The sequence below is a fragment of the Triturus cristatus genome, chromosome 8 (genome assembly GCF_964204655.1).
Source record: "Triturus cristatus chromosome 8, aTriCri1.1, whole genome shotgun sequence".
NCBI lineage: Eukaryota > Metazoa > Chordata > Amphibia > Caudata > Salamandridae > Triturus > Triturus cristatus.
In genome coordinates, this window is record NC_140591.1 from 451,919,222 (window position 1) to 451,944,064 (window position 24,843).

The following is a 24,843-nucleotide window of genomic DNA, read 5'->3' on the forward strand; positions in this document are numbered from 1 at the left end:
TGAAAAAGTGTTTTGAGAACAGCCTGTCCTACAGCTGCCTGCTGTTTTGACTGCACATCTACGCAATAGTGTTTTGTAAATGTGTGTGTAGTGGACCATGTGGCTGCTCTGCATATATCATGCAGGGGAATATTTCCTAGGAAGGCCATGGAAGCCCCCAACTTGCGTGTTGAGTGGGCTCGTGGTGGAATAGTTAATGTGCGTTTTGCCTTTTGATAACAGATTTGAATACACTTAACTATCCATCTGGCTATCCCTGCTTTGGAGATGGCGTTACCTTTGTGGTGTGGGGCAAAGGCAACGAATAGTTGTTTTGTCTTCCTGAAGGGTTTAGTCCTGTCGATGTAGTACATGAGGGCCCTCCGTACATCTAGTGTATGTAATGCCCGCTCTGCAACAGTTTGTGGGTTTTGGAAGAAAACGGGCAGTTCAATAGTCTGGTTCATGTGGAACTGCGATATTACTTTGGGCATGAATTTGGGGTTGGTACGTAGTACGACCCTGTTGGCGTGAACCTGAATAAATGGCTCTTGAACGGTTAGTGCCTGGAGTTCACTAACTCTTCTTAGGGAAGTGATCGCTACCAGGAAGGCTACTTTCCAGGTAAGGAATTGAATCTCGCATGAGTGTAGAGGTTCAAAGGGTGGACCCATCAGGCGTGTGAGGACCAAGTTGAGGTTCCACATTGGAGCCGGTGGGTGACTAGGTGGAATGACTCGTTTGAGTCCTTCCAAGAATGCTTTGATGGCAGGCACTCTGAATAGAGAGAGGTGCTGCCTGGTTTGCAGATAGGCTGATATTGCGGTCAAATGGACACGTATAGAGGTGTACGCCAGATTGCATCGGTATAGGTGTAAGAGGTAACATATGATGTCGTGGATGGATGCGTCCAGCGGGTTAATGTCATTATTACCGCAATAAATGACGAACCTTTTCCATTTGGCTGCATAGCAAGCTCTTGTAGTGGGTCTCCTGGCCTCCTTGATGATGTCCATGCAGTCAGGTGGCAGATTGAGATAGCCAAACTCTAGGACTTCAGGAGCCAGATCGCCAGGTTCAGCTGTTGCGGATCTGGGTGCTGAACCTCTCCATGGTTCTGCGTCAAATGCGCGGGTTTGATCCGCAGCCTTTGATGCGGTACCACGGAAAGTTCGAGGAAGGTGGTGTACCACGGCTGGCGTGCCCACGTGGGAGCAACTAGGACGAGTGTCAGGGAGTGTTGTCGGAGTTTGCGAGCCACCAGCGGTATCAACGGTGCTGGGGGAAAAGCGTACGCAAATCTGCCGGACCAGTTCATCCATATCGCATTGCCCTGCGACTGCGGATGTGGGAATCTGGCGGCGAAGCTTTGGCATTTTGCGTTTTCGCTTGTCGCGAATAGGTCTATCTCTGGGTGACCCCACTGCTGGAAGTACGGTTGGAGTACTGATGGGTGTAACTCCCACTCGTGCATCTGGTGGCTGTGTCTGCTGAGCAGATCCGCCATCTGGTTGTCCTTGCCGGGGAGGTGTTCCGCCATGAGGAACATGTTCCTCTGAATGGCCCACTTCCACATGCTCTGAGCCAGATGAGACAACTGTGGAGAGTGTGTCCCTCCCTGTTTCTGTATGTAGTACATTGCGGTCATGTTGTCCGTCCGGATCAACACGACCTTGTTGCACAGATGTACTTTGAAAGCCTTCATGGCCAGGAAGATTGCCATCAGTTCCAGAAGGTTGATGTGCATCTTCTTCTGTTGTGTCGTCCATAGTCCCTGCACTGTGTAGTGTAGTACATGAGCTCCCCATCCCTGGAGAGACGCGTCCGCTGTCAGTACTATTTGTGGAACAGGCTCTTGGAACGGTCGCCCCTTGCAAAGGTTTTGTGGATTCCACCAATGCAGAGAGTTGTATGCCCGACCGCTCACCAACACTAGGTCTTTCAACTGTCCTTGAGCCTGATTCCACTGACGTGCTAGGCACTCCTGAAGTGGGCGCATATGTAATCTCGCGTGCGGGACTATGAAGATGCAGGAGGCCATCATGCCTATCAACTGCATAAACACTCGCGCTGGAAGCGAGTGATTGGGTTTGAACTTGGAGATCAGCAGTTGTATGCTGTTGATCCTCACTAAACTTGGCTGAGCTGAGGCCGCCAGAGTGTCTATAGTCGCGCCCAGGTACTGTTGTACGTGTGCGGGCTGGAGATGGGACTTTGGGTAATTTAGTGAGAATCCCAGACTGTGAAGAAGGTGAATGGTGCGGGACATATGGCTTGCACATTGCTGGGCCGACTTCGCTTGAACGAGCCAGTCGTCTAGGTAGGGGTAGACGTGTATATGCTGCCTCCGTAAGTGTGCTGCCACCGTAGCTAGGCACTTCGTGAAAACCCTGGGCGCTGTTGTCACGCCGAAGGGAAGGACTTTGAACTGATAGTGCTGCCCCTGAACAGTAAACCTGAGGTATTTTTTGTGTGAGGGGTGGATGGGTATGTGGAAGTACGCATCCTTGAGGTCCAGTGATGCTAGGAAGTCTCCCTGCTTGAGAAGCGGAAGGACTTGCTGTAGAGTGAGCATGTGAAAGTGCTCTGAAAGAATGTACTGGTTCAGGGGTCTCAGGTCTAATATAGGCCTGAGCGACCCGTCCTTTTTTGGAATTAAGAAGTAGAGGGAGTAAACCCCCGTGCCCTGCTCGTGGATGGGTACGAGCTCGATAGCGCCTTTTAGAAGCATACTTTCTACCTCTTGCTGTAAGAGCGTTAAGTGCTCTGAGGACATAGGACGGTTTCTTGGTGGTATTGTGGGTGGAGTGGAAGTTAACTCCAGACAGTAACCGTGTTTTATAATATCTTTGACCCACCTGTCCGTGGTGATGGAGTTCCACGTGGACAGGAACCGTTGTAGCCTTCCCCCGACAGGTGTTATGTGGTCGGGAGGAAGGGAGAGGGCGTCACTGCTTGTTCTTGGGGGAGGACCTGGTGTTGCCGTAGCCACGTCCTCTGCCCTTGGTACTGGAGCCACGATAGCCACCTCGGGTGTTCTTATCGTAGGTGGTCTGCGTATTACCCTTGTTATATGTTTGTTGTGACCCCTGTCCTCTACCTGCCCCCTTGTTTCCGGGGCGACGAAAGGAGCCGCTCCGAAAGGACTGAGTTTGTAGGGCGCCCATGGACTTTGCAGTGTCCGTGTCCTTTTTTATCTTCTCGAGGGTGGTGTCAACCTCAGGTCCGAACAAAAAGTCGGGGTTGACGGGCTGATTAAGTATATTGTTTTGTACCTCAGGCTTGAATCCTGAGATACGTAGCCAGGCGTGACGTCGTAGGATGACGCTAGTGTTGATGGCCCTGGCAGCCGTGTCTGCAGCGTCTAGTGCACATTTAATGGCAGCATTTGTGAGTAGCTGTCCCTCTCTGATAAGGATTTCTGCACCTTCTTTGTAGGGGTCAGGGAGGTGCTGAAGAAGTTGCTCCAGTGTGTCATAGTGCGCTCTATCGTAGCGAGCGAGGAGCGCTTGAGTGTTAGCTATGCGCCATATGTTTGCAGCTTGTGCGGCAACTCGCTTGCCGGAGGTCTCTAGCACCTTGGACTCTTTGTCCGGGGGAGGAGCGTCACCCGTTGTCTGCGAGTGTGCCCTCTTGCGGGCATTCGCCACAACGATGGAGTCGAGTGGTAATTGGCCTCTGATGTAAGTAGGATCCCCAGGTGCTGATCTGTATTTTTTATCGATCCTGGGGTTTATCACTCGTGCCCTGGTGGGTTCCTTGAAAATGTCAGTGGCTGGCTTGAGGACCCCCTTCAACATTGGCAGAGTCTTTACATGTCTTTCTGAGGATGCAAAGGTGTCCATTAGAAAGTCATCTTCGATGATATCAGAGTGAAGCTGTACATCATGGTTGTTTGCCGCACGTTCAATCAGAGCGTTGAACGCCGCAGTATCCTCTGTGGGTGATGTTTTTGGCCCATATAGTTGTGTGTCCTGTGCATCAAGAGGTGCACTGGGGTCTGCAGGGTCGCCCCAAGTTTGGTCAGGGTCCTGCTGGTCATCAGGGTCCGTGTCCACATGGTAGGGGACTTGTTCATCCAAGTAGTCCCCCAATGCATCCGTGTCGGAGCGTGTGGGGGAGGCCCGGTGTGGATCCTGGTAGGGTGAATAGAAGGGTTCATACAGGAGAGGTTCTGAGTCCACAGGCAGCTTCCTCTTTAGCGGGATCCTGAAAGGTTCCAATGGCGGTTCCGAAGTTATCCTTCGGCCGTGGAGAATCATCCTGCCAGTGTCGGCGTCGATGACGTGTGACGGAGACGGCTCGACAGGTGTAACCGCAGTTTTGGTGACCTGTGTCCTGAGTTGAAACGCCTTCGGGATTGTGGGTGGAGGCAAGCCGAAGGTAATGCTGGTCGGCACCGACGAAACCGCCGGAGCCGAACCGGAACCCGACGGGTCCTGGAGGGCGTCCTTGGATCCGCAGCCTGGCATCGCGCCAGGCCGTACTCGGGGCGGTTTAGAGGTCGTGGCCCCCGCCAGGGTCGTCGAGGCGGCTGCAGATATCTTCTGCGCCCGTGGCGCATCGAGTCGAGGTGCGGAGATCACCGTCGACGTCTTCGACACGTGAGGTTTTGGTGTCGTCGAGGGAGTGCTGCGAGGCGTAGCAGGCGGGACGGCCCTCGGTGTCGGTGGCGTCGACGCCGGTAACTGGGCAGGTTTGTCGGCGCCGATGACCTTCTTCCGTTTGTCGACTCCCATGTCGCCCGTCTCGAGTTCGGCACCGAAGTCTCTCTTGGTGCGGTCGGTGCCGACCCGGTGCGCTGGCGTCGAAGGTGTTGAAGGCCTCGATCCGACTAGCGCCACTTTCAGTTTCGGTTTCGTAGGAACCTGAGCAGCTTTCGGTTTCGGTTTCGTGGAAGGGAAACCAGCTGGCTTAAGCGGTAATGGCTGCCGCTGAACGTCCGAGGCCGGGCCCGAGGGCGGGGCCGAAGGACTGCGTGATAGGTCTCGGGTAAGGCCCGAAGGCGATCCCTCGACCGGAGCCATAGTCTGTGGCGCTGGTGAAATTTCGGTCTGAACAGGTAGGCCTTGTTCATCATCGGAGCTACTCTCTTCGGCTCCTAAGGCCTCCTCGTCGTCTCCTACCTCGGTGTCGTCTTCACCTCTGTGGAAGAGTGACTCGTCGGCCTCGTCCGATCCGTTCGTGTTCGTGTTCGGAAACGGGACTGGAGGGTAAGACTTCTACTTCTTCGACGTCGTCAGCCTCGTCGAAGATGTCAGCTGGGGCCGGTGCCGCGTGCTGCGCTTCGAGCCTCGCCGCTCGACGATTCCGCAGAGTCTTCTTTGAACGGAACCGGGCACAGGCCATACATGTCGATTCGTCGTGGTCCGGCGAAAGGCATTTGTTGCACACCGGATGGACGTCGATGTGTGGGTACTTCGCATTGCATACCGGACACCTTTTGAATGGCGTCCTGGATTCCATCGTCGAAGTAGAGTCGATGGACAGGCAAATGCGAACAAAGTCGGTGCCGAAAGTTAGTAAACTAACAAAAAGTATCGAAACCCGATCGATAAACAGTACCGACGCGAACTAAAGGCCTTGTGGCCTCGACAAAAGTTTTTCCTAACTTGAGCTAAGATAGCACATCCGAACCCAATGGCGGAAAAAAACAATCTGAGGATGGAGAGGATGCCCATGCGCACTGTAGTCCATGGGAGGAGTCACCTATCCAAGGATACTTCGAAGACTCTTCCAGGACAACAACGTGCAAACATCCGGACCCAACACTAGGCGGCGATCTATGCACAGATATGAATTCAGCAGCCCACATGCCTCGAACTTCATAGTTCTGCACCGAGATCCTCTCATTCAGGCCGTGAATCCTGCACCAGAAAGGACATGTTAGCGCTACATGCAATATTCTGCGAGCACAACAGAGAAGCGCTAAGCCGAATCAGCACCAAGCAGAGTCCAGAATAGCATAAAGAAGATCCTTCAGTAGAACAATGTGCCACACAGGGCCCGTGCACAACAACCTCAGGCAGGACCTTAGTCTAGAGCATCACAGTCAAGGAACATGTCCTCGAGGGACTGCATAGCTGCTGAAAATACCTTAGTCACAATCTCCAACCACACAGCAGGCTCCAAAGATCTCGAGTCATTGAGCATTAAGCAACACACAGCCCCTTTCAAAACAACAAAAAGGCCTAAATAAATCAGCAGTTCTAAGTCAAAGACAACTAAAAGTGCCTCCATTCATTATACTGGCATAGTCTGCAGGCACTCTAGTTCCTGAAAATCATTTTTGTATTTATAAATGGGCCAATAACATTGAGTTATCAACTATACCTTCAATAAATCATTTGATTGATGTAAAAGAAAATAACTCCTCTATAATGTTTAGCACGTGTATAACTGGCTAACTTAGTTTCTGGCTCTTTTATGCACTTGAGATATTGTGGCTGCATCCGACCCAAGGGAGAATAAGATCAAATGTTCAAAAAGACAACACGAGTGGACAGTGCAGACATTATCAAAGTACCAGTCAAATGACAGACCTCACCCAGTTACTAGACCTAGTGATATGGAGAAGGAGTAACTGAATGAAGCATTAGTCAATGAATGATGAGACTTGTACATTGTTACAATGGAAATTTCATAATTTCTTGCAGCTTCCCGTCTAATTTTTGCTACCACTGTGGAATTCAGGCAGGTGACCTCAGAGATAAAGTGTGATTGGATCTTGTTGGAAGTTCCTGAGCAGCAAGGCAGTGCCACATTTTACTTGGAGGATATGGAGTTGAATTTGGTTGCCAGAGTTGAGGGACTCCTCTCTAACATAGTGCATATTTGCTTGCTAAGTTGCTTCGCAGGCCTTTCTCTTGATGGTGAGCCGGAGGATGTTAAAGCAGACTTCAGATTTTACAGGGAGATGATAGAGGGAGATTAGGACTCATATCGTTACAATGGAGTAGCGTTAGTCATACATTGTTTTCACACCCGCCGTTCACTCCATAAGACTACACTATACTCACCGACGAATGTCTTCAGGTTTCAACCAGATTGGGCTGAACCGGTATATATGTTGAGTCAAGCGCACATAGTGGCGGCTGTCTGTGTTCCCAACACAAACTCCTACATGGAAATAAAAAATAAACTTGAAATAATGACTGATGAGCAGGCAAAAAAGAAACTGCATAAATGGTGAAACAAAGCAAATGTAAAATTAATTAAACCCAATTTTGCATCTCTGCAAAAATACTCGCTCTAAATAAATGACCCACAGCACATGGCCGAACTCGTGATAAATACAATCTAACTCCAAGTCTATTAATCATCCCTGCATAGGTAATCTCTCTCTGATCCAATCACTGCATTGTTACTTTACCTCCTAGCCAATGACTGCATGCATTGGTTTTCCACTTCTCATCCAATCCCGTTTAGTCTGTTCCCATCACCTGAAACATTGCTGCTCTGTCTCCAAGAGAACCCACCTAGAATGTTGCTATGCGACCCTCCAGCCAGTACAATACGGACTCCCCGATTGAGCTGCCAACAGAAGCATACCCATCATACTCTCATGCCAATCAGTTTCGGAATGCTCCTTTCTGACCAAACCAGAATGCATAGAATGCTGCCAAGTTCAGCATGGTCACATGGCTTCCAGACCATATCAACCCATCTACATTGCTTTCTGGCCAATGGAAGCAACGCTATGGTGCTTTTCAGACAAATGCCGCATGGTTAACTGCCTCTAACCCATCAAAATGTAACTAGACTGCCTCCAGCTGCAGTATGCCTACCCTGACATGATTTGCAGCAGTGGTGATATACCTTCCAGCTGCTCACCAAAGTTACCAAGCCACAAAGTCAGCTACAACATGAGTGCACTGACTGACAGACTTTTTCATCTCAGTCTCTCCGCTCCAGTTCATTAATGCATGAACTCCCTTCACACTGTGCAGTCTAACATGTTTACCGTGCTCACAGTCCACTTATGCATGGCCACCCTACGTCTAGTCCATTACACCATTTCTATTTGCTAGGCCAATAAAGTGAAGTCGCCATTTAGGCTCGATTACCCTGTCCCCACTTAAAAAAAAAGCATGGTTACTCGACGGCCGACCCAGAAAAGCATGGTTACTCGATGGCCGACCCAGAACAGCATGGTTACTCGACGGCCGACCCAGAAAAGCATGGTTACTCGACGGCCGACCCAGAAAAGCATGGTTACTCGACGGCTGACCCAGAAAAGCATGGTTACTCGACGGCCGACCCAGAAAAGCATGGTTACTCGACGGCCGACCCAGAAAAGCATGGTTACTCTGTCCACCAGTCAAATGAAATATGGTTATTGGTCTACTCCAGTTGAGAGCAGGGTTGCCACCAATGGTTGACTTGAGAATTTTCTGGTGTTCTTGGCATGGCTGATGCCAAGTCACTCTACAGAATCAGACCCATCACAAGAAGCAGTCAATGTGGGCAAGATAGCAGGTACACAAAATAGGGTCAATAAAGGCAGAAGTAACAGCCAGTCCTAGTAACAAGGGAGCATTTTTAGAGTCATTAGAACTTGTGCTTCTGCCTCTACGGTGGGAAATGTACTGCACATACGTGGACAGCTGCTTCCACACAAACTGAGGACCTGAGCATGTTTATTTATAACGTAACCAGGAAAGTGGGAAAACTGATCCTGGCTGCATTCATAATAAATGATTGGGTTTTTTGTATTGACATTGCATATTGTGCACTTGCAGCGCACAATATGCAATGTCAATAAAAAGAGGTTATTCGTGGTCTCCGAAGTAGGCAACCGTTTTGCTTGCTCTTTGCACTAAGAACAATATTGTTTCTTCATTGAATATATTTCATTTTTTGCGAATAATGATGTTGCTAATCAATGAGAGCAAACACATATGAATGGGGCTCTTTCAAACTGCACTTTGTCTTGTCAGAGTACACAAACCACAAGTAGAGCCCGCTCTTCTGCTCTGCCTGGCACATTATTGTAATCAGTCACTAACTGAAGAAGTGAACACAAGCTCTGAATATCAACATACACTTTGAATTAGAAGCGTTATTCGTGTAACTTTAGCAGGACTGCTGTGGCTACATATTACGCTAGTCAGTTGTAAAGCGTTTACTTGAATGTACCTCCAAAGCTGCTTCTGCACAATGACACACCAGCATCTTGTGGGGGGAGGCGGGGGGATGACACTTATTTCTGGTTTTTTTTCAATTGTTGACACGGTCTACAAGTGAGAGTTGACTGACCATCGTCAGGATGGGTGTTATGCTGCACTGACAGCTTGCACAGGATAGTCCTCGTTTGAGTTCGGATAGTATGAAAAAGAAAACGCACAACTTTATTTTCATAACTAATTTAAGTGAAACTGCAAGGCTTCCTGGAAGCCCTAAATACAGCCTCTCGCAGCACTGCTAGGGGTGTGAGGGTGTGTTCAGGCCCCCAGATGTACAAGCAGGGCTGCCACAAAGCAAATAAAGCGGGAAGGAGTGAGGGCTTTGGAGCACATGAACTGAACATGTGGGGGGATTGGAACATGTAGACGTGGCGCAGAGCTCTGGATCCTGAAGGGCTGGCAGAGCTATGTGGGAAGACCCCTCAGTATGTTTGAGGGCAATGGGCTGCTTTCACATCTGGAAGGAACAGTCAGGAGGAAACAGATCGTTTTCCTACCGTCAGATGCATGATTTGCTGAGGCAGACCAATATTGATGGAGGCCTAAACACATTAGGGACACAGCATGGGAACATTCATGTTTTGGTCCTAGTTTTGAAAAACATGTTATGAAGACCTCCAAAATCCCTGCTGGAGATCGAGGGCCACTCTTCAGAGAACCCGGTACTGAACATTTTACGCAGTTGCTTTTAGCTCCGAGTCCTACCCTGACTGACAGAGTGAGGATGCAAATACACAGAGTGATACATTACTGTCAGTCAGACAGGACAGCGCGGGGAGCTTGGGTCACATAGGCTGACTACAGTGTGAGGAACCTCTACAATAGTGGAAGGCAATAGATGGCCCAGGGTTACATGGAGAGATTTGGTGATAAACTGGGGACACTACCAAGGTTCATTGGGCACAGTCAGACGGCGTGAAGAGCTGGGGTCAGTGCTTTTTCAGTGTGATGGACAATATGAGGAAGGTGGGACGCTGGGCTGAAAGAGTGGGAAGCTTGCGTCACTGGCGTTCAGTGTGAAGAACAGCAGAGAACTGCGGACAGGCATGTGCAGTGCTAGTGGAAAGAGCTGTGTTACAGGGAGAGGCCGCGCGAGGAGCTGGGCCAGCAGGCAAACAGCGCAAGAAGCTTGCACTGCTATAGAGAATCTACCTTCTAGGATGATGGTTGAGCACATTACCTGCATGCCTAGACCAGGGGCTGTATAACAGTAACTGCCCCGGGGGCGCAACGGGCGTTTGCACTCGCTTTGTGCAACCCCGGAGCACTTTCGTATTACAGAAGGGTGCACAGACGCTTGTGCGGTCCCTTCAGTGATACCAATAGCGCTGACGAATTTAAAGCACCAGCTCTACCTTAAGGGGTGCGTTCCCTCATTTGGATAGGGGTGTGCCCTATGCAAATGAGGGGATTCCTTTGCTTTGCGCCTTCGCCATATTACAGACGTAAGCGCAGAGGCAAATAAGCTCTCAGGGGGCGCACCGTGAGTGCGCCCCCTGAGAGCAGCCCTCTGGAGGGGAGAAAGGGTGTCCTATGGATGCCCCAGACATCCCTGCAGGCGGGTGCAGTAACTGACTGCACCCGCCTGCAAGGGGATTTCTAATCCCCTTTAAAAGTGCAGGCGGGTTGCCGTCTACACTGAAAACACGGAGTGGCTGCCAGCAGCCACTCCTTATTTTCATGTGAATGCACTGCCCTGGGGGCAGAACGAGTTTGCGGCTGTCCTGGGGGCAGAACGAGTTTGCGGCTGTCCTGGGGGCAGTGCATACATCGTAATAGGGTGCATTGTCATTGTTTGCGCATTGCGCAAACAATGACAATCCGTAATACAGCCCCTGACGTTAATGAACACAGAGTCAATTCTCAGATATGCATGTGAAGGAATTGAATTGAGGGTGCTTCGGTTAACATTAAATGTTCTTGTATGCTAACTGGAATGATAAGAGTCGAGCAAAGAAGTACAATGTGCTATATATATATAGCATGTTGAAAGAGTAGTTCTCTCTCAGTTTGAACCGGCCCCATTGGAGCATAATGAATAACCACATGTAAAGTGAGTCTGCCTGGGAGTCGGAGAAAGCTCTGGACCGCATTCTCTAAACAAGCATTTGTAATGCAATAGGTCTCGCATTTACGTGAGTTTGAGCTATTGACATTGCAAATAACCATGCCTTTTATTTTTGTTTTCGTTTTAAAAACATAAATAAAAGGCATTGTCATTTACAATGCCAATAGCTTTAACTCGTGTAACTGCGAGACCTATTGCATTGCAAATGCTTGTTGTTCATTAGTAAATCTAGCGTGTGCATTCCACAAAGAGCACCCACCTGTGGGTGACCGGGGTTTGTTTTGACTCCTGCTCTATTCACAATTTGTGAAGTCATTCAGAAAGAATCACTAATGTTCTGCTGCTTCCGTCAACTGTTATATCAGTCACAGCTCCCGCTTTCCGCTTCGATTTTCCACTGTGATATCTTTAGCAGGTTGTATTTGGCCTGATTCATAGTGCTCCGTACCAAGCCCAGGCAGTGTGAGCCGGAGGTCTGAATCAGCGGAGCCACAGCAGAGGGCTCGCGGACTGCACCAACTGGCAGCTCCTCAGCCACGCGAGCCGCTGCTCTCTGTTTACGTGTGTAATGAGCTGTAGCCAGGGGAAGCGGCGGGAGCCGCGCGCACACGCAGCAGATTCCCGGCAGCGCCTCGGTGCGTGTAGGGCTCACATCCACACCGAGGCGAGACTTCCGAAAGCGGAGCGGGCAGTCACATGCCGCGGAGCCCCGGCGAGCAGCGACTCAGATGAGGCGCGCCCATCTCTGAGGGAATGGGTAAATAATTGTTCTTTTGATTTTACTAGAACAAGTTTTCTGATGTTTAATGGATGCTCCGGCGATCATTGTGGCAAAAACTTTGAGGACAGCAGTTTAGAATTGTGATACGGTTTTGATACTCCACTTTCTTGAAAGGGGTCGACTTTGAGTACGTTTTGAAGGGAGTGCTTTTAAAATGTGTTTTATCTAGACATGATAATCAGAACCTGCACTCTAAGAAATGTATGGAGCAAGTTATTGTGAACGTGTGTTTCTGGATGGATGGCGGTGTGAGTGAGCCCTGTCGTACTCTAGTGGGTCGGAGAATGTACAGACAGTGGGACTTTCCTATTTACTGTTACTGCAGATGGATGGGTGGTGTGTGCCCCGAGTGTTTTGGAAGCGTGTCCCACACAGTACCCCTTGGCAGTGATGGCAGCCTCGGTGCTGAGAGAGGTGTGTGTAGAGCGTTTTCCCAGCTTTCGGACCCTTCTGGTTGACGAGTCGAGAACCCTGTATTTAGGACACACTGCCTGTGGCTCGGGGGCTGCTTCAAATGGGCCGGTACTGCCCGGTACGGAGTACCGGCACTTTTTTTTTATTTTGAGAGGAGAGTAACGGCACTGTTCAAGACCGTCGTAATACTTTTAACTGGAGAGTATCGGCACTTATCAGAGACAAGCAGGTACTCGGCTACAGAGTACCTGCACTTATATTTTCCATTTCAAGCACCGGGGGCTTCTTACAATAGGGCTGTTGCTTCGCTTACTCTTTTCCCTCCTGTTTGTTAGTGTTTGAACTGTTGGCAGGAAAAGTTTAACAATCTGGAAAAGATTTCTAAGTGAGTAGATTGACGAGTTATTGTTTGGGCTGGCCAGTCAGTGGCTGACTCGATGGCTCCCATGAGCTGGAAGGAGTGAACTATTCCCACTACATGCAGAGGTTACAGCAACAAAAGAGGATGTGCTTGTAAGACAGAAAACAAATGCACATTGAACGAGAAATCCCCGTTGTTGCAGACTATCTGCAGCGCATAGATATATGGTTTTCAGGCACTCCATATGTTTTAAATGTTAAAAAAGGAGGCAACGCCTGCATAACTTATTCATGAGTATGTGGATAACGTTTCCATGCGTTGAGTACAGTCGAAGCTAAAAGAGAAAGTAGAAGTGCGAATTAACAGTTTAAATGTGTTTCCAAGTTTGCCAATGCTTGTTGTACAGGGGGGGCGGCGGCGAGGTGTGTGCGCGCGCGTTAGGCAGCCGTGGATGCGGTGAGGGGGGTCGGCAGCGGCGGGGTGTGTGCGCGTGCGCGCGTGTGTCTGTGTGTGTGCGTCTGCGCATGTGCGTCTCAGAAGCGCGTCCACAGACCCTGATCGCTGCGCGTGCCCCGGTCTGTCTCCCTTGAGAGGCATCACGGCAACAATAGTTCTCGTTGGCGGCAGCGCTTCGCGCTGCAACGCCAGCGAGACCTAAAAGTCCGAAAGAACAAAAGCTACTGAAATGTATTGCAGCTGCGAGACGTGGCAATACCTGCACTAGTATAGCTCCTTCTATACAGTATTGTATCTCTGGCATCCAAGTAGTCCCTTTGGGTGTAAGCCACGACCTGTGAAGTCCAGAAACGGGTGTGGAGCATGTGAATGAACTGGAAATGTGAAGGCGACGAACACAGTGGTAAGAGTTGGAAGCAGAAGGGATGCCACAGATAAAGAAGGAAACATGCTCAGACCCAGACAGGGAAGGGTACATGCTCGTCTGAGGTGCTGGTGGAAGCAGACATCTGCAAATGTGTCTGGCCAGCTCACACACACTCCTGCATGTCACGTCAGTGAGGAAATAAAAGAAGGGGGAGCCAGAAAGAAGCCGTTTGTCAACTCCTGGGGCTTCCTCGCCTCCTTTGATCTCCAGGATGCATTTAATCTTTTTTCTGACCCGACTATCCCATTAGAAGTATCTTCCTTTTTGTGTGCATTGCAAACACTGGAAGTTCAGCATGCTCGTGTTCGCCCCAAAGTGCTCCAGTTGAGCTTTCACAAAGTTGCTGGCCTCTTTAGTGGAACAGCTTCACAATTTTGGGCTTAATGGTCATCCCTACATTGACTGGCTCGTACATGCACCCTCAGGGGACAAGATGTCACGCTAGGCCTTCTATCTGCGTCTGTACCATGTGCAAGAATGTTACGATGACCGCCGATTCTGCACCTGCACAATCTCTGGGCCCCCAACTCAGTAGGCTTCAACAGTGTTTCCAGTCCCAGCCATGAACGAGGATGTAAACCAGTGGTGGCTGATTCATCAGAGCTCACCACTGGAGACATTCTATGCCCCCAAGGCACCACTAGAACAGGATGTATCAAAATGTCTTTGTAGTGGGTCAGAATTCTGAATAATGCCTCTGCATGGAGATGGCAGCAACTGACAGGTCCCTGTTGTACTTTGGAACACTACTGTGAGGTCCAGCAGTTTGGGGTCAGATAGACAATATGGTTACAAAAGAAGTGCAGTAGAGGCTTCTCTGCGCTCCCGGTTACCAATGAAAGGGCACACAGTCTTGCCAATCTCTTAGGATGTCTGCATGTCTCCTGATGTATGTATATATCGTATGTATTTATGTGGCATTTTCACAGCGAAACTAGATAACAAGCATTTGCAATGCAATAGGTCTCGCATTTACACAAGTTTAAGCTATTGGCATTGTAAATGAAAATGCAATTTTTTTTTTAACATAAATAAAAGGCATTGTCATTTACAATGCCAATAGCTTAAACTCGCGTAAATGCGAGACCTATTGCATTGCAAATGCTTGTTTATGTAGTGAGATTGTACATTAAATAAGAAACCACTGGGTTCTAGATGCTTGTGGAACTCAACGGATCTGTTTGCAGCAGGCTTTAAAAATGTAACAGAGGTTCCTGAGCTTGGACCAGGACCTCAAACATTGTGAATTAAAGACCTTGAAATTATGACTACTGGTCACACACTTCACTTTTCCAAGCCCCTATACACTCCAGCTCAGTATCTGCAGTTTTATGAACTATGGACAAAACTTGCCAGGGTTAAAGTGAAAACATGTTTTTTTTACAATTCCCTAGGAGCGTGCGAAACTGCTTAATATTTTTCAAAAATTCGAAATACATTTCACAAAATAACACTTTTTGAGCGAAGATGTTTGTCAGTGCCTTGCATCATTTTCCACGCGAGTGCACTATTTGGTTGTAATACATAAGGCATTAACACACTTCTAAAGACCTGAAAGTAATTTATATCAGAGATGCAGGATGACTTAATCACACGATTGCTATTTATTTACTGTGCTTCAATAAAACTAGTATTATTACTTACCTTAATAAACTGTAGTTTGGCCCGCGCAGATTTGCAGTAGGCATATTAACCCACTGAGCTATCTTACTGGAGCTAGCATGGCAAAGACAACAGAAGTCCAGGAGGCTTAGCAGACATTAATAGCTGGAGGGTCTTCAGTGTGTGGGTTATTTTTTTATTATTTATTTATTTTTTAAATTTATAAGGCGCAACAGCTACCCAAGAAGGGTTTCCCGGCGCCGAGACACAGCATAATGATGGCAGGGGAATACTGGCTGTTCAAGTTATTGTTGGAATAGCCAAGTCTTAACGTGCCTTCTAAACCTGGCATGATTTTCCTCCTTACGAATGAAAGGAGGGAGTGCGTTCCAAAGGGCTGGTCCAAGGTGGGCGAAAGATCTGCCTCCCATTCTTGCCAGTTTGAATCTTGGAACGCAGAAGTTGGCAGCTGATTGCGAGCGAAGGTTTCGCTTGGGAGTGTAGGGATGAGCCAACGCTAGAAGGTAATTGGGTGCAATGCCAGCTTTAATTCTGAACATGTAGTTCAGGGCTTTGAAACGGATTCCTACTTTCTACCCTGAGCCAGTGGAGTTCACGGCGGTAGCTCGAGACTCCGGAGCTTTTGGGGATTCTGTACAGTAATCGAACAGCTGCATTTTGGACAAGCTGTAGTCTACTGACTACCGCCTTGTTGGAACCAAGGTACAGAATATTGCCGTAGTCTAGCCGTGATGTTATGAGGGCATTGACTACGGTTTTTTGAGTGGAGGAGGGCAGCATCCAAAGGATTTTCCTCAGCCATTTGATAATGGTAAGGCATAGGCCGACAACTTTACTGGCCTGTTGATTCATGGAAAGGGAGCTATCCATGATGACTCCCAAATTACGTACTTGAGTAACTGGGGTGGGAAAAATTCCCATCTGACTGGGCCAGTGAGAGGGATTCCAAAGATCTCGTTGTTTCCCTAAGAGAAGAATCTCTGTTTTGTCTCCGTTAAGCTTTAATTGATTTCTTGTCATCCAGTTAAGGATGCTTTGAAGCCCTAATTTAAGGAGAGACGGAGATGATGGACAAGATTCAGATAGGGAGAAGATAATTTGGGAATCGTCGGCGTAGGTCATGAGGGTAAGTCCAGATCCTTCCGCTGAGGCACTCCGTGAGGGGCTTTAAAAGTGTCGGAGCAGGCCAAGGAGGATGTAATTTGGAATGTCCGTTGAGCCAAGAAGGACCGGATCCATTCGAGCGCTTTCCCATGGACACCGTTTCTGTATAACGCCTTGATGAGTGTTTCGTGGGATATGGTGTCAAAGGCCGCGCTCAGGGCTAACAGCACGAGCGCGACCGTTTGACCATTATCAAGGAGGTTCCGGATGTGTTCAGTAACTCCTAGGAGGGTGGTTTCTGTCGAGAAGCCAGCCCGAAAACCCGATTGCGAAGGGTGCAAGAGCGAATTATTTTCAGCAAAGGTGGGTTTCAGCTGTTTCCCAGATAGGGGGCAATTATTATGATATTTCAGTCTAGAGCCAGGTTTAGCCTTATGTCCGTAAGAGGTCAGGAAAATGGAGTACAAAATTGGGTAATATAAAACACATATTTGCAGCACACAGAAACAGAAGCTCAAAATAAAAAGCTATATAAGAATAGTTATTTTGATTATTACAGTAGAATAAATCAAGAAGAGCACAAATCAAATGAACGAAAGTGGGCAGCTTATGGTTTGAAATAAGTCAAAGACTTTTCCCTCCCTCTAGCTCAAAATAATTGAGTAGCCCTCCACAAGACCTCAGTACAGTCCAAACAGTTGAACAAAATAGCCTGCCATTACATAACCCACACCAAACACGTGTATTTTCCGCACCATCTATCTGAATTTTACCTTAGACTCAGACTTAACATCTAGCCTCTCTCAGCAGACGAGCCCAAAGTGAAAGCGACGGTGATATTAAATAAATAAAGGCGCTTAACCATGCTGTGTTGGGAGGCGGGAGGGATCTGAAAGCGCCTGTGATGCTAAATAAATGAAGGCGCTTTCCCAGGCTGTGTTGGGAGGTGGGAGGGGCCTGAATGCACCGGTGATATTAAATAAATAAAGGCGCTTTTATCATGGTGTGTTGTGAGGCGGGAGGGATCTGAAAGCACCAGCGATGTAAATAAAGGCATTTCACCATGCTGAGGTGGGAGGGGTACTCTAAGTTAAAAAGGAACCAAGTGCTGGCACACTAGGGGGCAGATTTATGAGGTTTTGCCGTAGGGAAGCGCAGCAGGCCTTCCTGCTGCGCTTCCCTACGGCAAAAGAAAAGGGCAGGGATGCGCCGTATCTATAAAATGCGGCGCATTCCTGTCCTTTTCCCCTGCGCCGGCGCACAATGGGCTGCCTGCGCCAACGCAGGCACCTCTGCACCATGGTGCAAGGGTGCCTGCGTTGCGGAGATGAATATTTTTGTACAGGAAAGGAAACCTTTCTGTACAAAAATAATCACGAGGTTTTTCCTCTTTGTATGGGTGCTGCAGAATGCAGCACACATAGAAAAAGGAAAAACGAGGAGAAATAAAGATATTTCTCCCCGTTGCGCCTCCCTTACGTCTCCCCTGGGGAGGCGGAAGCTTTTGGCGCTGCCTCAGATTTACGATTTCTCGTAAATCTGGGGCAGTGTGAAAAGGCCATGGATGTTGCTGGGAACGCCCCCAGCAACACCCATTGCACGCCCCTTTAACGCAGAACACTGCGTTAAAGGGACTGATATTTATGAGGCAGCATTAAGCCAAAAAAAGTGGCTCAGTGCTGCCTGATAAATATCACGCAGGCTTCTGCGCCACGGAACGTCACAAAAAGTGACGTTCCGATGGCGCAACGGGCCTCATAAATCTGCCCCATGGTCTCAAATATCCGGACCTGCCTTGTTCCGATAGGTGCTCATAATGCGGACATATTCAAAAAAATCTTCACCCTGTCAAGAAGTTTCCGGCCTCTCCTTCTGGAAAAAGCAGCAAGGACAATCGCGTGTGTTAAAAAGCAATGGCTCATGAGGTTTTGTTTCCTCTCCTCACTCTCGTTCCTCCTGTGTCCAGAGCGACAGGGTAAGGGCATTGCTTGCTTGGGCTCTTTTGGGCCTGGAAACGGATTAGGGCCAGGAACACTGCATCGCCCTTCATTTTACATAAGTAATCTGTTGGGAATAAGTGCCCCTCTGTGCATCCCATAGCCGCACACTGCTGGATAGTTAATCATGGGTACAGGACATAAGTACGAGGAAAGTAGTACTCGTCTGCTCCGGGACATGCACTCTTATTGCCGAGAGACGAGTGTGTGTCTTATTCCTAAAGATGCACGATCAATTCCTCTTCACTGAAACACCAAGCAGCGCAGCTACTGCAAGTGACAGCCTAAAACCAAGGAATGTTTGAGTTGAACCCTTCTTGTGCGAAAGCAAAGTGAGGAAGCGTGTACTCAGGCACAGCCTTACCCGTCATTATGGTTGCTTCGCTCTTCTGAACTTAAGCAAAGCAGTGAGCTTAGCCAACCGAAAATCAAAACCATGAAGGTGGCTGAGGTGACATGAAGTACCAACGACACTGTTTTTGACTGTACATGTCAAATCACGAGCAGCTAATCAGGGGGCAGCTCGGCGCTTCCTGACAAGCGGGAGGTGGTGGGTAACGTAACGCCAAAAACACTGCTGGATGCCAATCAATAGCGGCCCCGAAATGGAAGTCGTGTTCCCCCAAACACATCACCCTTGTTATAAAGAGCTGACGACCGCCAAGTTAGTCAAAGTCCCGGAAGCGAGGTGGCCTCTTCGGAGGCAGCATTGACGTATTGATGGGGACAGGAAGAGACTGTTGGCGAGACAGCTTCTGGAGGTTAATGGGCGCGCACGCACTCTTGTGCTTCATCATCCTCAACCGGACAGACTTTATCGGAAAGTTGGAGACGGAAGTGCAAAATCGTAGGAGCTGCAAATAAGAAAATTGTGTTTGGGTATTAGCAGAACATTACATTTTTTTACACTCAAGATACAATCAAAAGGTGGCAAAAAGTAAATTTATTCTATAAGTGCTATAGCGGGAAAGTTGGAGACGGAGCAAAAGTGCTAGATAAGCAGTTAAGAAGGGAAAATAAAACAAGCGGCCGTGCGGCCGCTTTGATGGTTGATCGCGATCAAACATCAAAGCGGCCGTGGGGCCGCGAAAGTGAAAGTAATCGCGGGTCAAGCGCGGCGCGCGCGCCCGCGCACATGCACTGTAGCTCTAGGCTGGCCTGGTAGCACTTTTTGGAGCCCTCTCAATAAGTCTCGCCAGACCAGCGCATGCGCTGGGTCAGGCGAGACCTAAAAAGCACTGCAGCGCTGTACAGAGTCAAAGACATGCATGCAGTCAAGGACTGATGAGAGAGTTAGCTGGTTTGTGGATGGTTAATTCATGTTTATGAGTGCTCTTTAGAGAGGTGAATCTTCAACTGTCCTACATTAGAGCAATGTTTTGGTTGTGGTCCTGATGGATACAGGGATGTTGTATTACATTGTGGGTGCACAGGTGGGAAAAGCCAGATTCCTTGTATTTTTCCTTCCTTTTATCTTCTGCAGTCTGATGGTGTTCTGGTTGCAGGTGTGCTGAGGACCAGCGGAGATGGTCAGCTGATCCTCAAGATAAGCGGGGGTGCTAGTCGTGTTGGTTGTGTAAATGATGCAGCTTATTTTGAAGTTGCTGCGGACCGGCATGGGTCACCAATGGAGTGCCATCAGGATAGGGTGATGTGATTATATTTCTTCAGACCCAAGATGAGATGTGCTGTGCCATATAGAATGACCTAAAGGTCTGCTCGTGTGGAGTCTGGGAGACTCTTAAGGAGAGTTTTACCACCATCCAGAGCAAAAGTACGAATGCTTGAACAATGGGCTTGAACAGAGGCTCTGAAGTAGCTTTCTGAAACAAAGTATTTCACTTTCTTTAGAAGACAAATCAGGTAACAGGCTGTCTTTGTTTTTTTTTTGCACTATGTTCCTTGAAGATGCGGTTGGTGTCCCTGTTAATCCAAGTGACTTGTCCTTCAGAGAAAGTTGGGGTTCGATCAGTATTGCTTTTGAGGACCAAGAAATGGAACTTCTTCCCATAATTCCCAGGTCCACGCCTGTGCTTCAGGCGAGGGGGCTTTGCAGGATAAATGCTCTTCTAGCTCCTGGCTCCCAGGTCTACTGTGTGCATTTTGTCCATTCCCTCGGCTGCTCTTGGTATTTTCAGGGAAAAAGTAAAGCTTGCTTTCTTCTAGAAAAGGATGGGCTGGCCTCTGCTTGGGTTCCAAACTAACAGGGACTCAAGAGTGGATAGATGCAGGTGAATTACTTAAATACAACGCACTAGAATGTGTTTCGGCCCAATATTTGGAAATGAATGCAAATGACTGAAAAATAACTGGACCTATGTAATGGCACATTAATTCAGAGAAAAACTTTCTGCTCGGGCATTAAAGTATATTGTGGTTTCTAATTCCTATAATGTCATTAGATGTGGGACATTGCTTTTTTGGTTTTAATCTTCCAAGTTGGACATAATCCTTCAGAGGTGAAGAGTTGTTTCTTGTGGAAAATCATAGTAGGACTTCCAGTTTTCATTCTTTATTTTCTTATGAATTCTACTGCTGTGTTTTCCAGTGTTTCCCAATTTGTGAACTTAGCCCAAGCTTACAAAAATGCATTGATATAGAGTCATGCAAAAACAACAGTTGATGGACAGAATGCAGAACAATGTCATACATTCACCCCAGTACGGAGATCTGGGCCTAAATCCATCGTTTTTTTGCTCACCATGCCATTCCAGTTTGAACCCAGTCATGTGCAAATCAGTCTTGACCCTGTGCCTCATGGGAACAGTCCAGCCCGAACTGCCAAGCCAGGTCCTCCCTGGACTGGAACCAAGCATCCTGGGACCGGTTTCGGGGTTTCACCCCTCTTCAGCCAGAATAGCTTGATTCCAGTGGCATGGAGAGCACGGGACTCACATCTGAGCATACCCGTCCCACTCGGGGTGACAAATGCAAACACAACAGTTGATGGACAAAATGCAGAACAATGATATAGAGTCATACACCTCTACACGCCTACCAAGCATCCTGCCATTCTGCATGTATTTGATCTGTGATGCGCAAGCATGTCGACAACCCCATTTCTCATAACAAGTACAACTGGTGAAGAAAGAATAGACAACCTTCAGGCTTAACATGTCAAAACAGCATACGCCTGACTTTCAAACTGAAGACAGTGAAGGACACTTGTGTATGGTGAGAGCTCGGGAGGGTGGTGATTTTCAATGCAGTCTGCTTATGAGTCATAGGTTTCTTTAAATAGCATTTATGCTACAAACACAAGCGCACATTGGTTGTCTTCTGGGAGGTGCTGGAACTCTCCAAGCAAAAGTATGCTGGTCCTGCAGAGGATCTGTCACCAGAACCAAACCAGTAGAATGCATCTCTACACCCAGTGCTGAACACAACCAACACTGGCGTTGTGGCACATAAGCGCCTTTTAAGACTCCCTGTCCCAAGTACCCAGGAGCTGTGCACTGGGCTAGTATGAACTATATTGTTCTTTGTATATCACATCACTTGTAATGTATTGTCTTTTGGCACTGCGAAAATATATTGGGGAGGTGTGCATGTTTTTATTATAGCATATTTGTACACAGCAGCTGCACACAATAAGGGAATGGTAAATCCTGCGCACGGGGCAGAGAACAGAAGAATCGAGTAAGGTCTGCCTTAAAAGTTTGTGGATGCCTATAGAATTCTGAGTTTCTTGCCCTTCAGCAACTCATATTCCATCCCTTTCTACTCTGGAAATGGCCGAACATTTACTCTTAACAAGGTCTGAAGTAACATGCCTTCCAGGGCAGGAAGGGGACTGGAACCCCAAAGTGTGTTGTGTCGTGTGGGAGGGCTTTCGCCACTGGGAACACTGCTTTTACCCCGGAGAAAGTAAACTGCATTTTCTTATACCCGGTGTATAACGAACGCTACATTGGGAACAATGGAGGTGTCGCATGACTGACACATTTTTCCAGGCATGCTACTGGGACTATTTGTAAAATTGCCAAAGGGTGTACATTCACACCGGTGAATGTCAAAATGTGTACAGGTTTAAATAGGACTTTTGCCAATCAGGCCAAAAGCGCTTTGCTCCAGAATCGTACAATCTGATAATGTGAAACCATGGTTTTATTATGGAGCAAACAGATTTCTTTTTACATTCACAGCTGTAACACTGTTTGAACTCCTATTATGTAACTTTTGCATCCCTTTCACCCTTCTCTTCATACAACACTGCAAAAATGCTATCCCAGTGGCAACAACACCCAGGTCCAACCCACCATGACCCCAAAGTACTGCATGCACATTGCCCACCCTCCCATTCCTTAAACCAGTGGTGTACAACCTGTGGAACGAGCAATATCTTTATTTTAATCAAAAATATATATCTAAAAAACAAATCGTTAAACCAAAGTGCATTTACATCCTTCGTATTTCTTCAAAGTGTCCTTCTTCCCTCAGATCTAACATTTCCGTGATTCTCCTGGCTATCGCACTCACTGAAGTCCTGCCAACTAAGGTAGGTTAGAAGCTTCACCTGTCGGTGTACAGACCGATGGACTGGTCTTCACAGTCTAGGATTCTCCAACATGGCGGCTTCATACAGCGTGCTTCACAGATACCATCTAAAAAAAAAAAAAGGCTTTGTATCGAACATCACTGGGTTGCCAGTTGTGTTGGGGAAGCAGCTACAGCACTCAGAAAATCATGGCACATGGGGGTGCCTTTGAAGACTTCGGACCCAGACGCTGAGAGGATTTACTCTACTGCGGTATAAGCTTAGTCATCCTGCCACAGAATGGGATCTTGCCTTGGTTCTAGGCATCAGATGGTGTCTTGTCCCTGAAGATTTTCTTCTTGACTTCAAGCCAACAGGCTGAGTGAATTAGTGGCTTTGTCATTCATACAAGGCTTCCCATTTAAAGGTTTTATTCTCCAATCCTCTAGTTCTTTGTTTAGCCCCACAGTGAGCTCCACCCTTCCACGGGAGGAAGAATTATTTTTTCGCGGCCTTCTGTCCATTGCCTACTTCAGGCACCTGTTGGATATCTCTGGAGAAGTTGTGGTAATCGGTTTCAGTGTTTCCCATTCCAGAACAGTGAAGCGCTAGTCATTCATTTTGTACCTGGCAAGACAGAGGTGAAAACCACTTATTCTACAATAAATAGGTGTATGTGAACGGTCCCATGTTTGCCTACGACTAAAAAAATAAGCAAGCAGCGGCATGGCGGGTTCCAGGACAAAGACAGTTGGAGTCTCTCTTTCTCATATTTATTGGGGTGCTATACAACCCACCTCTGTCTACCTTTTTTCCTCCTTATAGACTTAATGCAGGGTCCAAATTGTCCCAACACAGTAATGTGATGTAAACAAGAGATCTAGATATCTACTTCTGTATCATCATATTTCGCATTCTCATGACATTTAGAGACTTCAAAGCATCAAAGGCGCTCCTGATGATGGCACAGTGCTAGTGAAAAAACTGTGAAGAAATGAATAACAAAAACAGTGTACAATGTAAACAATCAGCCCAACCATACGGACCTATTCTCATTAGAATCCACACTATGTTGAAGTTTACGATTGCAAAAAGTTGTGCATTGTATAAATGGTTGGGATCAGAAGTCAACGTTTCAACCCCTAGGAACGATTTTTATGGGATCTTCCTCATTCCTCGGATAACACTTCCCATTGCACAGGATTTGGGTATCGAGTATGATGAATCACTAGAAAGTGGTTGGAAATTGAAATCAACTCCCCCCCCCCCCCTCCCCCAAAATGACAAAATAATGATTATAATGATGTGAAATACACACTCTGCGATGAGAACCCGATGCAGTTTAACCATAAAATTACCAATTTGAGTAAGCAACTGAGGTTAGCCTCATGGTCTTTAGAGATAACAATCAGAAATGCAGGCAAGGGAGGAGCAGCAGTGGTGAAGGGTTATTGTAACTATGACAAAGAAGCTCATAGACAGTAATCCTGTTATGAAACTGACAATATCATGACGGTTAAAAGAGAAGAGAAAAATCTGAAAGTAATGTTGACCAATTGGAAATTGACACGGTTGTTGTCAGAGTAGGAGTATCACTCTTTAACTATTTACTCTCCAAGAATTCAAGTGATATACGTCATTGGATAACCCACAAGACAGACCTATTGTCTCTTGTAATGGTTCTCTGACAGAAAGGGTGTCAGAATTCATCAATATCTTTATAGCCTCTTTGGTGAAAGATCTTCCCTCATATATAAGAGACACCACTGATTTTCAAAACAGTATAAATAATATGCCACGGGAGAATGATTTACTTCTGGTGACAATGGATGTTAAAATTTTGTACACGAGTATTAAGCATGAAGATGGCCTTTTAAGTATGAATTATTTTCTATACAACGATCAGCTAATCCTCTGACTCCCAGTAATGTGTTGGAAATGGCTGAATTTGTACTAGGTAAAAAAATATAT

The 24,843-nt window shown here is 47.5% G+C and overlaps 1 protein-coding gene across 8 annotated transcripts in view; it reads right to left on the reverse strand.

Moving 5' to 3' along the window:
- Nucleotides 1–24,843, reverse strand: part of LOC146802300 (N-fatty-acyl-amino acid synthase/hydrolase PM20D1-like) — a 257,866-nt gene that overhangs the window by 61,822 nt on the left and 171,201 nt on the right. For 5 of the 8 annotated variants that reach the window (XM_085621870.1, XM_085621866.1, XM_085621867.1 and 2 more), the window contains one exon: nt 6,999–7,098. In XM_085621870.1, coding sequence (XP_085477996.1) covers nt 6,999–7,098 — 100 coding nt within the window. Of the gene's footprint in view, nt 1–5,804; nt 5,847–6,998; nt 7,099–22,490; nt 23,500–23,548; nt 23,857–24,843 lie in introns of those variants that run through there. The other 3 variants (XM_085621873.1, XM_085621872.1, XM_085621871.1) reach the window with 3 other exon arrangements.